Below are 16,775 nucleotides of genomic sequence, written 5' to 3' on the forward strand. Positions count from 1 at the left end.
CAATCGTGTTCCGGCTTGGATCAATGGAACAAGTGTACTAGCAGCGTAGTATACTTTAAGTTTCTATTCATATCAAGGCATCACAGTGCAAGTTTCAAAGAAAGAATACCATGAATTTGTTTCACACTAATGTTATATTATCAATAAAATAAAATAAATACAAAATAAAATATATCCTTACGGCCCACCAATGGGGGGTGCAGTTTGGGAATCGTGGCTGTAGAGCCACCATCAAATCAATCCATTTCGATTTCCAAATGACAGTCATAGAAACCTTTTGAAATGTACCTTTCAGCTAGCGCCACTAACAGGCCAATTTGTTTGTGCATTAATTTCTCACAATTTGTTCACCTGCTCTAAATTAAAGACATTTGTCCAAGATGAAGTGTAGCCTACTACTGTAAATCAGGCTTTAGAGACCATATACTTTCTGTCTTGGCTCAACTTCAAGGGTGGAGAACAATAATAGAAATCATTGCTCAAGACATGAAAGAACAACACGTGTCATCATCTACTTTGTATAATACACCGGGATATACCAAACACAATTTATTTCTTACTGGTAGTTGTGCCACTGAGATTATTGGCACAGTGTCCGTACTATGTTTGTCTGCCAGTGGCAAACGGTACCTATCTAGAAAGGTAAACCAAAGTTCTATCCACTTTGAATGACATGGTGTTCACTTACCGGTGTCGAAGACAGCAAACCTTCTATGCCTGTAGAGACATGCCTCAATTTCCCTGGCTCTCAATTTGTACTGTGGGTGCTACTCAAGGTTCACAAACGGTAGAGATCAATATGCCAGGCTGGTACAGATGTGTAGCCTACTGCCAGACAGGTACAGGAACGTCAGATTAAAGACTGGGTGAGGCAGTCGAGGCCTCCCAGGATAACATGGCGAACCAGTTCAAATAATTTTCCTCATCTATTTCACAACCCCCTGCAATTCCTACTCCATATTCCATATTCCTTCATGCACATTAAACACAGGTACCGTACTGCAGTTATGACTGAGTTAAATTCAACGGATTAGAGCTATGATACAGCATCGATAAATTGCAGTTGTCTGTATGAAAAAATGGAACAATACATTACTGCATTCTGTTTAATAAGGAACCACAAAAATAATTATTGATTTACAGTAACCCTTGGTGGCATATAATAACACAGGCACTCAACACGTTCAAAAAATTCAGAAGAAAAATATATCTAATTCCAGATCTCGTGTCCTCAGAAACGATGATTTATGGGTGTCTTTTGAAAGCCTCAAAGGAAAACATTCGCTTTCCCAGAGGCACCAGTATTTATCACTGAATAAATTCACGTTTTGGCTCTAAGTGAAGTTATATAAATTAAGCAATTACTCTGTCCTTATATTACATACTATTAAACTGCAGCTGTCTATTTGCATTTAGCAATACAAAGTACAATTCTGTTCACAATTGTGAAGGCACAATAATAATATGTAAAATATTATCTTTGGAATCATTTCCAGTTATGACAACAGAATTGTGATCAATACAGGACGATGGAGTGTTCAATTACATTTGATGCCCGATTACAAGCGATACACTACAGAAGTGGCTTAGATTAGCTAATTAAATAACAAGAGGTTTAGGTGCATTAGTAATGTTCTGCAAGTCACGAGGGCATCATTAAATATGCCCTAAAGATGCCTGTAAAATGGTTTGTTTGACCTTTCCTTCCATTGCAACAGTTTAACAATCTGTTAATGCTTAAGCACTTCTGGGAGGAAACGTCTCATTCAAAAATAGCCAATCTACAAGCTCACAATGCACCATAGCACATTGTGCTTGGTGTAGATCAAAAAAGAATTCATACATTATGAATTAATAACCAGCAGCTGCCGTATCTATGTGTGTTTATTATAAGGGGGGTCCCAGCGGAAGTCGGTGCGGTGGTCCGCGGCAATGTGCCCTCTAATTTGTTTTCGGTCTGAGCAAACACTCAAACCTCCAGACATCAGCAACTGCTGAGCAACTAGCCAACCTGCCAAGCAACTGAGAGGGAACTAGATAAAGTGCCAATCGGCACAGGTCTCCACCAGGATTCTTCCTCAGCCTAGTGGGAATATGCGTGCACAGTTTCATCGCAATCGGACGCTGCGTTGAGGAGTTGTGGCCATTTGCTACTCCTGAAAACTGTAGGAGCCAATCGTGGCCAATCAGGATGGAATATGAGAAATCAAACAAACCTGTCTTGATCACATGACTATGGAGATCATGTGTACCGATTTGCGTGAAATTTGGATAAAATCTGAAGGAGTAATAATAGAAAATGTGTTTTACATATGTCGGCCTCCTGGTGGCGCTATAAAGAGCAGATGTGAAAAATTCCAGACAAAGGTTTTTCCTTGGCCTCTAGGGAGTTGGCATACAAAGTTATCCACAGATCCGTGCAGTCAGAGGTAAAAACACTTTTCGGCCAGTTATAGCGCCACCTTGAGGCTGAGTTGAAATTGTTCATGTGGCATTTCGTCCTCGGCCTAGTGGGAATGTGGGTGCACAATTTCACGGAAATCACGCGATGTGTTCATGATTTGCAGCATTTTGTTTGAAACTGAGCAGTCCTGTGAACTTTGGAAGCCAATCTTAACCAATCAGGATGGAGTGTGAGAAATCTGAAAGACCGGTTTCGTTGAATGGCTGTAGAGAGACTGTGTACCAATTTGCGTGATGTTTGGACACAATCTGTAGGTGTACTGTGCAAAAACTTGTTTTGCACAAAGCGGCCTCCTGGTGGCGCTATAACAGGCCGTTCTGGAAAGTTTGGGGCAGAGGTTCATGGTTGGCATCCAGGGAGTGTGTGTGCAAAATTTGGCATCGACCGGGTTAACGGTGGCCGAGATTAGCTGCTCACGGACGGACACACGGACGGACGGACACACGGACGGACGGACACACGGACGGACGGACACACGGACGGACGGAGTGCAAAACATACTCTCCCCCATGCCTTCGGCTGGTGGAGACAAAAAACAAGCGAAGCTTGGCTAAAATTAGCGGACTTGGCAACCCACTCACCAGTGAGACTAGGGTGTCGTTCTCTCGCAAGTTGCGGTGTGAGACTAGGGTGTCGTTCTCTCACAAGTTGCGGTGTGAGACTAGGGTGTCGTTCTCGCGCAAGTTGCGGTGTCGCAAGTTTCATACCTAGTCATAGACCAGCCGCTTTCCAAGCTGGTCTACTTACTGGAAGTAAGTAGAGAGGAGAATTAAAACACATAAAATGCCTAAACTGTATTTATTTTCATTCAAAATTGAGGATAACTAAAAGCGGTTGTTGTTAACAGTGTAAATCTAATCAATGTAGAAATTAACCGCTTTCTACTGTGGAAGGTAACATTAAAGTGTTGACATTTTTATACATTTTTACACCCCCCCCCCCCCCTCATATATCAGAAAAATGTATTTACAGCATTTATTTCATAAGGTTACTGTCCATGACGCAAACACTGCAACCTTAACATAATTTCACCTTAAATAAACATTTGCTTTTTACATATCATTTCACATAATCTGTTAAAAAATATTTATATCAGAGATTAACTGCTCTAATCTTCATTTATTATCAAAGCATTCACCGCTTTTGTGTCAACCATCTTTGGCTACCCAAGGATAAAGTTGTGAACTGCTTGGATCAATGTCCAAAAGATGTTTGCTCTAAATTAACTTTAAATTCACATTCATCAAAAAATACTAAAGGAACTATTAAAGTCCAACTGGTTACCTGGAAGTGCCCTTAATGTCCCAAGATTGTACTCAAGGTTGGTATTTTGATCACCCACAGTGATTAATCGTTTCTTTCTGTTTTTCATTTTACATTTTCCACTCTGCACCTGCCCAACCCATGGGTTTGGATGTGCATGTCTCTTCTTTTCATGTTCTCGAGTTTGACCCACATAATGGTTGGCATCGAAGTAGTGGTAGTAGTAGAGTATATCATCAGGACAGCCGTCAACCATCACAGTAAAATCCTCAATGTTAATTTTACTCCGATAGTATGGGCACCCTTCCTCACATTCTTGGTCTTCATCATTCATGTAACATGTCTTCAAGGCGTGATGGTAGTATTGGCCCAGTCAGGGAAGGTGTGGAGCTGGAACATGGCGTCACCCCAAGTGTTCAGGGCAATGTTGATGGTTATGACTCCGAGAAAGTTCAGAATGAACCCAGCCTTGGCCTGGAATCAACACAATGCATATTCCATTTGTTTGGATTTTTTTGCATAAGCTCATGTTTCGTGGTATCCTGAACATTATTTAAAATAATAAGATTAATTATTATATTTTTGTTTCATTATAAGTATGCTTCAACAATAAAAGATAACCTGCTCACTGCCACTTGCAATTGTGTAGGCTATCTTTTATTGTTAATTTCAGTTTCACTTACGCACCTACTTTTTGACTTGACTAGATGCTTGTTGTATAATACATACATATAGACATGGAAGTGTTACCGTGAAGTGTCTTACCATGTCCATGACTTTGAGGTTTCCATAGGAGAAGGCAATGGCATTAGGTGGAGTGGCCACTGGCAGCATGAAGGCCAATGAAGCACAGATGGTACAGGGCAGCATGACATACAGCGGATGTAACTTGATGGCAGTGGCCTAAAAGTCATATCATATTAATATACAGTCGATGCTTGAAACAAATGCACAATTGTTCTGTGTTATATACAGTACAGTAGATATGCATGCCTCTCTACTAGCCACCTCAAGTTTCTATTCACCACTCTTTAGATTAGGCTAATTCATAAGGCACACTACACTTTGTCTTTCTTTTATCTGTATTGTATTGTGTTTTTGTATGGACGTAGTGTTGGGTGCTTGCACATACAGTATGCACACATGGCATCAACGCATGGTGTTGCGTGCAGGCACACTACACTTTGTCCTTCTTTTTATCATTCATTCATTTTTTAAGAGCCTGCCCAGGGACTACAGATGAAATTTAGCTTCGGCTAACTCTGGCCCATTTACATTGATGTGAAAACTGACATGTTGATTAATGAGCTTTGTCCCTGTCAAATAAATAAATAAATAAATAACTTTTTTCAGTGTGTTGAAAGCAAAGACAAGACAGTATCGAATTGATACTGTCTTGGGTTATTTAACTCTGGGAACTACAAGCTGGGGACTAATGCATATATGTATCTTCAAAGCCTTCATGAAGTAGCACATGAATTTTGATTCAGCTGATTTTGTATCTTCAATTTATCCTGAATAACAGAAAAAAAGTTGCCTGGAATTGTCTGAGGGGAAAGTGTTGAAAATGGCATGTACAGTAAGGCCACCATTGACGTCCTATATAAGGCAAATCTTTTCTAGATTTCCTTTTGCTTTCAGTAGCATGTGACATGTCAAACTACCAAACTAGGTTGTCATGATGCTGAATCCATTCCAAGCATTAGTTTTGGTTTATTAGTTAATGGCCAAATTTAGCCCAATGAGTGTTTTTATGTAAAACTAATGCTTGGAATGAATTCAGCATCATGAAAACCCCCTAGTTTGACATGTCACGTGCTACTAAAAGAAAAAGGAAATCTAGAAAATATTTGCCTTATATAGGATGTCTCCCCTCACACAATTCCAGGCAACGTTTTTGAGTTTGGGTTTTTTGCAATTAGTTCTTATTGTGTATATGTATTTTCCATAGATTTCCTGTACTATGACCTGTCATGTCACGTTGACCTGTGTTGTTTGTTTGTAATTGTTCCCACTTCCCGGTGTGTGCACTAGCAGCGCTGAGAGTTGCGATTGCATCATTGTATAGCCTATGCTGCCTCCCAGTTATACCTTACAGTAATTCAAGACAAAGAAAAAAAACAAAAATTGGCCGTGCTGTATGCTGTTCATGCTTTGAAGTCCGATAATACACATACACACTGACACAATTTCTGTGTGTGTGTGTGTGTGTGTGTGTGTGTGTGTGTGTGTTTGTGTCTTGCTATGTTTCATCTTCTCACCATGGAGGCCAGTATAGGCAGAAAGAGTGTTGTGGTGGCAGTGTTGCTAGAACATTCAGTGAACATGGCCACCAACAAACACAGTAGGATGGAGATAGCAAAGGGAGGGATACTCGACAGTGGTTCCAGGCTTTCCCCCAGCCACGTAGACAGTCCAGAAGTCTGCATCCACAATGTGTGCAAAAAAAGACAAAGGCAAAATAATGATTATTCATTCATTTTACACTTTGACACAAAGTTGACACACACGTTCCACACCACCACAGGGAGTGCAGTGCCCGGTGTCGCTCGGACCCACGGTTGTCCAGAACCGCCACAAAAAGCCTCTGCCCGGGCTCTGGTCAGGGCCTCTGCCCAGTCTCCATATATGGAGCTGTTCTGACATCACAAATATGTTCTGACATCTGCGTAGACCCCATATTTGGGCATGCTTGATAAAGAACTCCGTACATCACCCCTATTCAGTATTTAAGTCTGACGACATTTTGTAGTGCTACGTTACGTCCGGGTCCAAGTGGCACCAACTCCCGTCCACATCTCATTGTAAATAGAATATCTAAACGCGTGAATCTTTTTACAATGACGTTATTTTTCAGAAAGGAAGCCATTTAGGGTTAAAATGGGTCTTAATGCTTCCAACTCGAGTAGAATTATTAATGTTTTGTGTAAGTGTACATGACAACAAAAATATATGATGTGGAGACAAATTATTATCATTATTATTGAAGGTGGCAACAGTCCATTTGCTCTGTAAAATATTTCGGGGGCATATTTAGAATGTGTGCAGGCTTGAGTATGTTGAATCTAGTTTGCATTAATGAGGATTTAGTTGACACAATAAAATAAAATGGCGATAGTATTCCATGTGGGGCAGACGGCCTGTCACAGCAAGATTTGGGAGAGCAGCGCAGCTTTGTTGTTGCGAGGAAAGCGGTAAAATTAGACTTTCGTGGTTGTTTTCGTCTCAGATTTAGTCCGACGGAGCGTCACAGTATAACTCTATGGGGACACAAAAGCGACACAAAAGTAGGACCCGGAAGTATCTCAGGAGGGGGCGCTCACGTCACAGCTAAAATACTGAATATCTCCAACACTTCATATTTGGGCATGCATGACACAGAACTCCATATTGGAATAAAGGAACACAGAGAGACAGATAAAGAAATCTCCAAATATGTGCATAAAAGGGACACAGACAGATGGGTGGAACGCGAAGCAGTTGTATAATATAATTTTTATCCCATGATTTTGCAACCCATTTCTTTCACCCAGTGTCAATATTATCTAATGTAATCCCCCCCCCCTCCCCGTATAGTGCATAAAATAATGCATTTTAGAGAGACACTTCCCAGCTTTGAGTATACCATGGTCAAGCAGGCTTTTTTTCGGTGAGTAGTTACGTTGTTTTGTTTATTTTCGGGGAATTCTGAAGCCTCGCACGGCAGTGGGAAAATTGCTACAGAGCAGTGGATGGGTGTCCGGCAGCACGTCAGTGAGAGATTTGCTGACGCCCTGGACCAGGGCTAAACATGCCCTAACATTGCTCAGACACTGACGTAAATTCTCCATTCATTGTCAATGGGTGTAGGACGACAATAGCCGATTTCCACGTCTACATATGACGTAAAGTCTCCATTCATTGTCAATGGGAATTTAACAAAATACCGATTTGCTCGTCTACATATGACGTAAAGTCTCCATTCATTGTCAATGGCATTTAATGTTTGTGTTGGCTACATATGACTACACTATAGCTGAATATAGGAGGGGCTAGCGCCCCTCAAAATTAAGAAATAAACCTGCCTCTCTCTTTTCTAAAGTTTTAAACTACTTTAGTACCTCACTTCCTTTGGCCAAAGCAAAGCCCCCTCCCAAAAGCAGAATGATGTTCCAGGGCATCTTCTCATGGACTATATCCCAGTTCAGCAGGGCTGGGGGGGCCTTTCCTGTTGGAATAAGGAAACAAAGTTGTGCAAAAAAACTTTTTACAGCTTCCAGTTTATATCAATCTATTGATTAAGATGATCACAGAGAACTCCAGCTTTTATTAACTGTAGATAGGACACTGAGACAATAAAGATGTTCCATAAAGATGAAAGGAAAGATTAAGGCTAGTCCTTCAGATAAGGATATAAAATATTATTAGTTGACTGACATTTCATGCTACAGAAGGCAGAGCTATCTTCCTTGGTGTGTGGTGTTTGCAATAGATTTAATCATAAACTCAAGACACGCTCCATATATGGCCAGAATTCATTCCATATGTTGATCTGACGTCATCAAACCCTGTACACTCAAGACACCTCTAAAGGGCGAGGTCGCTACTCGCCCTCAGGGCATCTACTGGTAGAAATGGATAAAATAGAAAGATCTCTGTTCAAAGAAGACAAATGAACATCAGCATACCATGGCACCTTAAGGTCTACCTCATACATTTTGAACCTAAGTGTCTTTAATCATTGTGGCACCCTTCTGTGTACAAAACATCCTGCTTTGCCACTTTTTTGAGGAATAGCTCTAACCTCGTTGCTTATCATCACAACCAGAAGGCTATGCTCAACTTGAGTTACCAAGAGGGAGGGAAAGAGTATTGATTTTAAAATAATTTGTCTAAAGCGACAGAACAGCGAGTACTGCTGAACAGACTTGACCTTGGGGATATCAGGCTACAACTCTTCTGTGCCTCAGATTATGAGGCTCTGGAAGGAGCTGTTACAGTGTTTACTACAGTGCAACGAGTCAGCAAAATAGACAATCATGTTTTACTGCCATGTGGCACAATCTGTTTTGTTTTATAGACAATAAAGCCTGTGCTCACACTGCTCAGATCCTGTGTTTATACAGTAGATTCAAGACACTATATAACCACAAATTATGCTACCAAAATACATTTAACAAAAGAATATGCTTCTGAATGTGTATTGTGCTGGACAGACATGTGCAGAGTCCAAAGCAAAGGACTGTTTGCACTGCCGCACAAATCTCTCTCTTGCAACATGCCAATGTACTTTTTATGACAAAGTCGACATTCTCCCAAGACAACCACAAACATGATATTGTATAGGAATCTGTAGGTTGAACAGAAAATACTTTTCTGCTGTCCTACCATCTTCAGATGAACCACCACATCTAGGCAGGTGGGATGGGATGACGAAGAACAGTGTTGACATCAATATGGCCACTGTACCATCAGTGACGAATCTATTAATAGTTTAAAAAGGAGGGTATGATTATCCAACAGGAGCACAGGACCATGATGGTATCATCTCAAAATATTGAGTCCAGTCTTGATGGAATCAAATAAATAAATATATGGACATTGGATGAAAAGTCCAAAATACAATGGCTGGCAGGCCTCCAGGCAACAAAAGCAAAAGCATATTATGTTCCTTTGATATGGAATGAAAACAACTCAATAAAACAATAATTGTGGTTAAAGTGCAGGTCAATTAAACACTGAATTGTATTGAAAACTGGTGGGGGTGAGGGGTCAATGTAGAATTGAAGAAGGTAAACAATAGCTGCTATGTATTCAATTCACTAACTCACTCATGATACTCACGTTTTTTCTTGATTGAAAAGTACGGTGGCCCAACCAGGCATGAAGCCCGGCTCCCTGGTAAACCATAGAAGAACCAGCAAGATGAAGTTGGTCAGCACACAGCCCTCAGCGAAGCTTATGCTGCCCAGTTTTTTGTACTCATTTTTCATTACCTGGTAGGCCTCTTTGTCACTCTCTTTGGTTGAACCACATCCAAAGGACTTTTTCAAGCTGGGAAAATAGGAATTCAACATGCCACATCACTCACAAATATGCACAATTCCTGTATGCCCATGAATATGAATATACAATTCGACAAAATGGGTTGAGTCAAAGACACATACTTGAAGCCCAAGTAAAAGAACTGCAGCCACAACCACGTGAGGACCAGCATTAGGACCATGTTGGGGAAGGCAAAGCCAAACCAGCTAGCAAAGTTGATTATGTCTCCATTACCCGGAAAGAGTCTGAGGAGAAAGAGAAAACAATATTGCAGTGAAGTTCAAACATTTCAGTATGTTTCACTGCTAATATTTTGTCTTACCTACCTACACTAGTGTAGTGCTATTTCTGTTCCCCATGGGGTGTTGTTATTGTATATCTATCTCCCTGCTCTTAATGTTTAATGACGGTGTTTAATTGTGCCGAGCAGGGGGGGAAATGTAAGAGAGCCGAACGCCAAGATAAAATATTATATGCACACTTGACACTTGTATTCTCATTCTATAATAAATATTGGTTAAATCTATTCGTGAGTTAGATGAATGAACTGGGATTCAGGTGATTGAGTGCTGTGCTTGTTTCAAGCAAGACTGTGGCACATAATAAGTACATTTTAGTTAGTTTTCTTCTAGAAAATACAATAACACACAGTATAAGACACATCAGTGCTAGTTTAACTCTGAGTCTGTGGATAAAAATGTTCCCAGATCCATTTTGATACTCAAGAGTATAATTCAGGACCGTGCGTGCGGGAGCAACCCAATTACCAGAGAAGAATTGTTAGCGTTGTACGTTTCTGCAAACATTGATGTGTTGCATCTCAATGTTTCAAGGCAGGGACGTCATCAGAATAGTAACCCTGAAGAATAATTATGAGTAAATAAGATCTAATCTCTGTTCAAATATAACGTCAATGTTTGTAGATTGTAGACTAATATTATTAGTCTACAATCTTTGACGTTTTGGGCTTGGAAAACCTTATTTTATGTTATAAAAAAACACTATTTGTGTGTGTGTGTGTGTGTGTGTGTGTGTGTGTGTGTGTGTGTGTGTGTGTGTGTGTGTGTGTGTGTGTGTGTGTGTGTGTGTGTGTGCGTGCGTGTGTGCGTGCGTGTGTGTGTATGTGCATGATTGTGTTGTGTGATTGAATATGTCATACTCATCAATCTGGCCCTTCAGAATGACGTTGGGTGTGGTTCCAGTGAGGGTGGCTGTTCCTCCGATGCTAGCAGAGTAACACACACACAGGCTCATGCCTTTAGACAGGTTCACATACTTCTCCTCTCTTTTTAATCTCCTCTGCTCCTCCTCTGGGCTCTCCTCAACCTCTGGAGGGACAGAACCAACGGTCAGGAAAACACAAATAACTATCTATTTATTTCCATGGTCAATTCAGTGGTTTACAAACTTTTGTTTTACGAACACAATTGGCCCACGTTTGGAGGAGGGAACCCGGAGGAGGGTGATATGTATTCCTACAGGCTGGGGAATCTTTTTGAGGGTATATAATTTGTATTGGTAAATGAGTGCGCACAAAGTACCGATTTAGTCAATTAAAACATTATTTGTAACTTTTTATATAGTTGTATTTATTGGAATAATGTGCGGCACATTATCTACTGGTCTATAATCTAACATGAACACTTCTTGAGAGACCTACTTATAAATACTGTATGTTGATTGCAAAAGATCTGCATAATGCAAATTCTAAAACATGTCTACCAACCTCCCTTGTTTTACTGTGTGTACAATGCCGATATCAGTTTCCAGGTTCCCTGTTAATACTGTTAAGGACATGACCCAAGGTCACTCATTAATAGTTCATTCATCTTCAACTTATCTGAGTTCCTCCCTCATGTCACGTGCTGATAACTCCAAACAAGGATTAAACGTACCATCAGTATGATCATTTTCCATGGTTGTGATTTCCACACTATCCTTTGCGTCTTTGATGACGTTCCCATTTTCTGCATATGAAAGAAATTATTACTTAATGAAAAAGGAAGCAGCACAAACTAAGATTAGTCATATAAACTTCTAACCACTTAAAACCCCATAAATGTTCAATTGACAGGTGTCCACTGGGGAAATATACTTTGTTTGAGCCGTCCAAATGTAGCAGAGTGGCTCAGAGCCTCTGCCTGATTGCCTCAAAAGTCTAATATCTCCCCTGGTCCAGAGGGATATCCCTTTGGTCTAGTGGTTAAGATGTTGGACTTTATTATCAAAGAGCACACACGTAAAATGTTCAAGGTTGTGTGCGTTTTTTGGCTACACAGCGCCCCTATAGCCGACCTGGGGCCCCTCGGGGCAGCCCTGCAATCGGTTCAAACAACTTAAGTTACGTGGTGTGCTTCTAGGGATCATTAGCCGTACTTCTAGGCTTTTAGACTTGTTTGCCTTCAGCTAATCAAAGAGAATAAGGACACACGTGCACACACACCAATTTGGATAGTGTTCCCTTTGGGCTCCTTGGTATCAGCCATCTCGAAGGCCTGGTTGTCCTGACCTTCCTTAGCGACCTGATTCTCCCTCCTGTCAGCCTTGGCTTCTGTGTCAGAGAGCTGCTGGAGCACAGCTTGGGCGATGGGCAGCATCATGGCCGTGGAGGCCGTGTTACTGATCCACATGGACAGGAAGGCTGTGGTGCTCATGAAACCTATCATCAGACTGGAGAGGAAGAAGAGGAATGGATGGGGAATATGGGAAAAGGACAGAGGGATGTCATGTTCAATGAAAATGTGCCCAACTGGCCATTGCTTCTTGTGAGAAAGTTATGTCCAAAAAGCGGGCGTCCTACCGGGCTGGCTTCACTCCTACAAGCAGCAGAACTCGCAGCGCAATCCTCTTGTGTAAGTTCCACTGCTCCACAGCAATAGCCACCAGTAACCCACCAATGAACAGCATGTTGGAGTCTTTCAGATACTGGACGCACACCTGGACAGTGGAACACACACAGTATTTGACCCTGTTGTGATAAAGGAACCCATTACAAATTAAAATTTAATTAAAATATTTTGTATTTATAATTTGTTGATAATTAAGTTTTACTTATATTTTCTGTATGCCTACCTGTCCTTTTTCCTCTCTAAAATGAAATAAAAATGTATTACAAAATAATAATAATAATAAATAATTAGTTGGACTGTACTTCAATTAGTGAAAATAAAGGATTGTGTTTGTGACTTGATGAGCTAAGTAGACCATCTATCTTTGCAGAATGTTTGCCAATTTTCACTAAATGTTGTTCTATTTCTACTGATTGGTTGTCAATGTTTGCCTATAAAACTAGAAAAAGCTAGAATAGGGACACAGGGACACTGACTCTGTCTACACATTGTAGACAGAGTCTACAATAACAGTCTGTTCAATATAATATGCATGCTATTGATAACCCACTCTCTAAACAATCTGATTCCAAGAAATGACTAAACAACGGTTTGTTGGTGTTTAAAATGGACTGAAGGAATGAGTGATGGTGTAAATATTGTACCACGCTTGACTCCATGATTCCCATCATGGGGAAGAAGATGACAGGCAGCAGGGCTGTCACAGCCAGGGGGATACACTCTGTACACCAGTACAGTGCCATCACAATGATCACAAAGCCACACTTGGCTTCCTGTCATGCACAAATAAAGAACAAATCCTCAATGTTAATGTTAAGTTAACACAAATGATTATTGCATATGAATATTCATGGAACACTTGAGCAGGTGCTATGTTAGAGGCTGCCTCTCTGCCATTTTGTTCCATTGCTGTGTGGAAATCAAATAAAGCATATATTTAACTGTTTGTTTAGCATATTTATACACTGTATGTGTACCTATAATGAAAGGGACAGGCTATTATTATCTGGACAAGAGCAAGTATTCAAAAATGATACAGTGCTCAGTTATATATACTGTACATTAATATGAATCATGAAAATTGTATAATTTTTTCTACTTAGTCTGTGTCTCGAGGACAGTTCAGAAACCCACCAGTGAAATCATCATTGGGCAGTTATTTTTCTTCAAACGAGATTTAACATTGTTTATTTAGATATTATTAATAATAATACATTATTTATAATAATACAATTTTCAATGCTAAATGCCAACATTGCCACTGTGTGAATATGGCTATAGCATGCTAACTTTCCAGGTATTATATAGAAAGCCTGCAATTTCTATTAGCTTGGATTCCCCATCGATTATGTCCACAGCCTTCCTATGAGACATTAACGGGTAGACAAAAATGGTACCATAACAATTAGCATTAGTTAGGACCAATTATATGTAGACAGGTTGAAAATGGGTGAAGTCATCATTGAACACTGGTTGAATAAAGATAGATGATTTATTTATTTATTTCATTTCTGGGATTGAGTGAACCCTGAAACTGTCCTACTTTTTTAATTTAGCATGATCAAAGGTGAACAAAAGACTGATAATATAGTTTATAGTATTTTGGTGTTATGCAACAAAGGGTTGCATAACACTGTAGTAGTGCCCAAGAAGAATAGCTACAGTAATACTAGACTGATGTTCTTTGACTTGTGGAAAAGTTTTCTTTGAGCCCATTGGTATGTTTAAGGTGATCCCTTTAATTTTGTTGTGGTCTCATGTAACTAGGTTACTGGTTTGATATCATTTGTTTCCAGTGCAAGCATAAACCCCAGCCTACCCCCTCTGTCTCTCTCTTGCCAGCTCTTTGTATACATATAGGATCACACACAGTTATAAAGCATAACACGTCCATGGAACAAAATATTTTGAGATGGGGGTCCGTGGTCAAATACATATAATTTTGGAGGTCCTTGACATGACTGTCATTGACATTTTATTTTTTGAAAAAGGGAGACTACCTTCAACAACTGCAGTGTAATCATATCGTGTTAACACAATTATGCTAATGACGTGTATACACGTCTTTAGAATCAAAACCACAGGGTGCCTTGGACGTTTTTATTGATATCAAACCATTTTATAATAATTGACCAAAAGGGTTTCATTTCTGACTTCAGCATGCCTCCCGGTTTTGGACAAACTCCACTACGCTGCCCTACAGAGTTCAGTTCAGTTGAGTGTCTGTTGCTTATATCCTGTCCAATATCCGAAAAAGGGCTAGGGAGAAGCCATAGGCTTGTCAGGCCCTACCCCTGGAGTTAATTTGCATGAAAGTCAAAGTGCAAAACTGCCTCCCCCTGGCCAGCCGGGGCGCCTGATGGAGGGGAAAGGAACTGGTTGGAATAACGTGTTCCTTCCATGCGCTACGTCCAACCAGGGAAACTCCCCCCTGTCAGGTGTAAAGGAGCAACTTGGACACTCAGGCATGAAGGAAGCATGAGTTCAAGTCTGTTAATTGCTCTCGTTGCTCTCCCCTTGTCCCCCATATATGGGGACTAGGTTGGTGGAGGGTGTGAAGAGCCCAGGATCACATTAGATGATTGACACAGGGGTGAAAAATGGGTTACAAAATCGTGGGATAAAATAAAAATAAATAAATAAAAGATAAAGTCAAAGTGCAGTGCAGAAATTGGCCAATATTGGGTTTAAAAGTGTTTCAACTGGTTAGCCGAATTAGATATTGGCATTAGTGAATTAATTACACTAATTGTAAATATTAAAGGTTTTCTTTTTGCAGCAGCATGTCACATTGGCAGCAATGTACCCAAATGTACTTTTGGTTCCATAAATTAAAAGAAGACAGTATTCTGCTCTGTGGATGCTTTTAGACTGCTGTCTAAAGACATTCATACTACTGTATGGGAAACAGGAAACAACATCTCAAAGATGGAAACATGCTGAGCAGACATAAGGACCAGACGAAGGACCAGTGGGACACAGTTACTAAATTAAAACAAGTACACAGGACACACAACATAATGCAGCCTATACCCTGTGTGTGTGTGTGTGTGTGTGGGTGTGTGTGTGTGTGTGTGTGTGTGTGTGTGTGCGCACGTGTGTGTGTGTGTACACAGGCACATGCTCATGCACAGCACAGACCCCCACACACACACATATACAGATTATACACACTTACTGTACACTTACCGTTCCAGGAATCAGCAGTGGCAGAGGCAGAACAACTAGTGGTGTCAGTATAATCGTCAAGTAATTCCAGTAGCTCAATAGCCATTTAAGGCAGTTAGCCATGATTGAGACGTGGAAAGTGACCAGGAGAGAGAGAAAGAGAGACAGACAGAGAGATAGAAGGGAAAAGAGAGACAGAGACAGACAGAGAGATTACACTGAAAAAACTGGGATTCCTTTTACGAGATAATTGGTGTCACCACTGCACCATTTGTAAGAGTGAGCCGTTGATAAAGTCCCAGTATATATACCCAGAGTATCAGCCAGAGACACACTTAAACATTAACTTTAGAGTGAGAGGTCTGCATACACAGGGTGTGTTATGCAGTCAGTCAGAAGATAGGGGCAGCAACAAGGATTTAATTATCATCTCCGGATGGAAACAAATAATTATGTATTTCAATTAGTTTGTAAAATCGTACATAGTAGTCACGCTTTAAAGTATTATGTTGTTTAAAAAAGCTTCTAGACAATCTTTAGTGTTTCAAATATATTCTAATCTATATATCTATCTCACAATAGGTTTGTAATTTAAACAGTAGCAATGTCAATATTTAAATTAGTCCTATATATGTAGAGTTACTGTATACTTACACTATATATACTGCATACTGTATATACACACACGCACGATCCTGCTGAACCTCAAGTCCCAGTCATATTCACCTGAGGATACAAGAGGTTTCCCAGCCTTATCTTGATCAGCTCCACGTGTCTGTAGAATTGAATAACAATCATTATATAGACAATGTCAAAGTTTATCAGCAGGACTCGGCTTCCAAATGAGTAAAGTATTGTGCAGGTTGTTTGAATGATTTGGAGAAGATTAAATTAAAGGAGATAGTCCGGCAGCCGACAGGCTTCTTTTGTTTAAAGTTGTAAATTTGGTATATAGTATTTTTATTGGCCTATTGTCTATAGAGGGTATGCGCGTGACATCATCATCA

General features: G+C 40.3%; 1 protein-coding gene across 1 annotated transcript; it reads right to left on the bottom strand.

Annotated features, from left to right (window-relative positions):
* Window positions 1–3,467: 3,467 nt before the first annotated feature.
* LOC310864946 (Na(+)/citrate cotransporter-like) lies at window positions 3,468–15,937 on the bottom strand. The gene is made up of 13 exons (XM_083773803.1): window positions 15,790–15,937; window positions 13,245–13,373; window positions 12,552–12,688; window positions 12,195–12,421; window positions 11,647–11,718; window positions 10,911–11,079; window positions 9,874–9,996; window positions 9,551–9,760; window positions 9,095–9,189; window positions 7,828–7,934; window positions 5,989–6,150; window positions 4,493–4,630; window positions 3,468–4,201 (listed from the first exon to the last, which is right to left on the bottom strand). The coding sequence occupies exons 1-13, from the start codon at window positions 15,889–15,891 to the stop codon at window positions 4,073–4,075; spliced, it is 1,800 nt and encodes a 599-aa protein (XP_083629929.1). The 5' UTR covers window positions 15,892–15,937; the 3' UTR covers window positions 3,468–4,072.
* Between the last annotated feature and the right edge of the window lie 838 nt (window positions 15,938–16,775).

Source organism: Protomyctophum parallelum (assembly GCF_964188405.1).
Source record: "Protomyctophum parallelum genome assembly, chromosome: 9".
NCBI classification, from domain to species: Eukaryota; Metazoa; Chordata; class Actinopteri; order Myctophiformes; family Myctophidae; genus Protomyctophum; species Protomyctophum parallelum.

Bases quoted from the DNA above. Each gene is read 5' to 3' on its own strand.
- LOC310864946 (XM_083773803.1), bottom strand. From the start codon at position 15,891: ATGGCTAACTGCCTTAAATGGCTATTGAGCTACTGGAATTACTTGACG. The intron at 11,719-12,194 runs GTGTGTGTGCAC...TTTCATATGCAG, and splicing joins AGGGAACACTATCCAAATTG to AAAATGGGAACGTCATCAAA. The intron at 11,080-11,646 runs GTACGTTTAATC...CTGTCCCTCCAG, and splicing joins GGAAAATGATCATACTGATG to AGGTTGAGGAGAGCCCAGAG.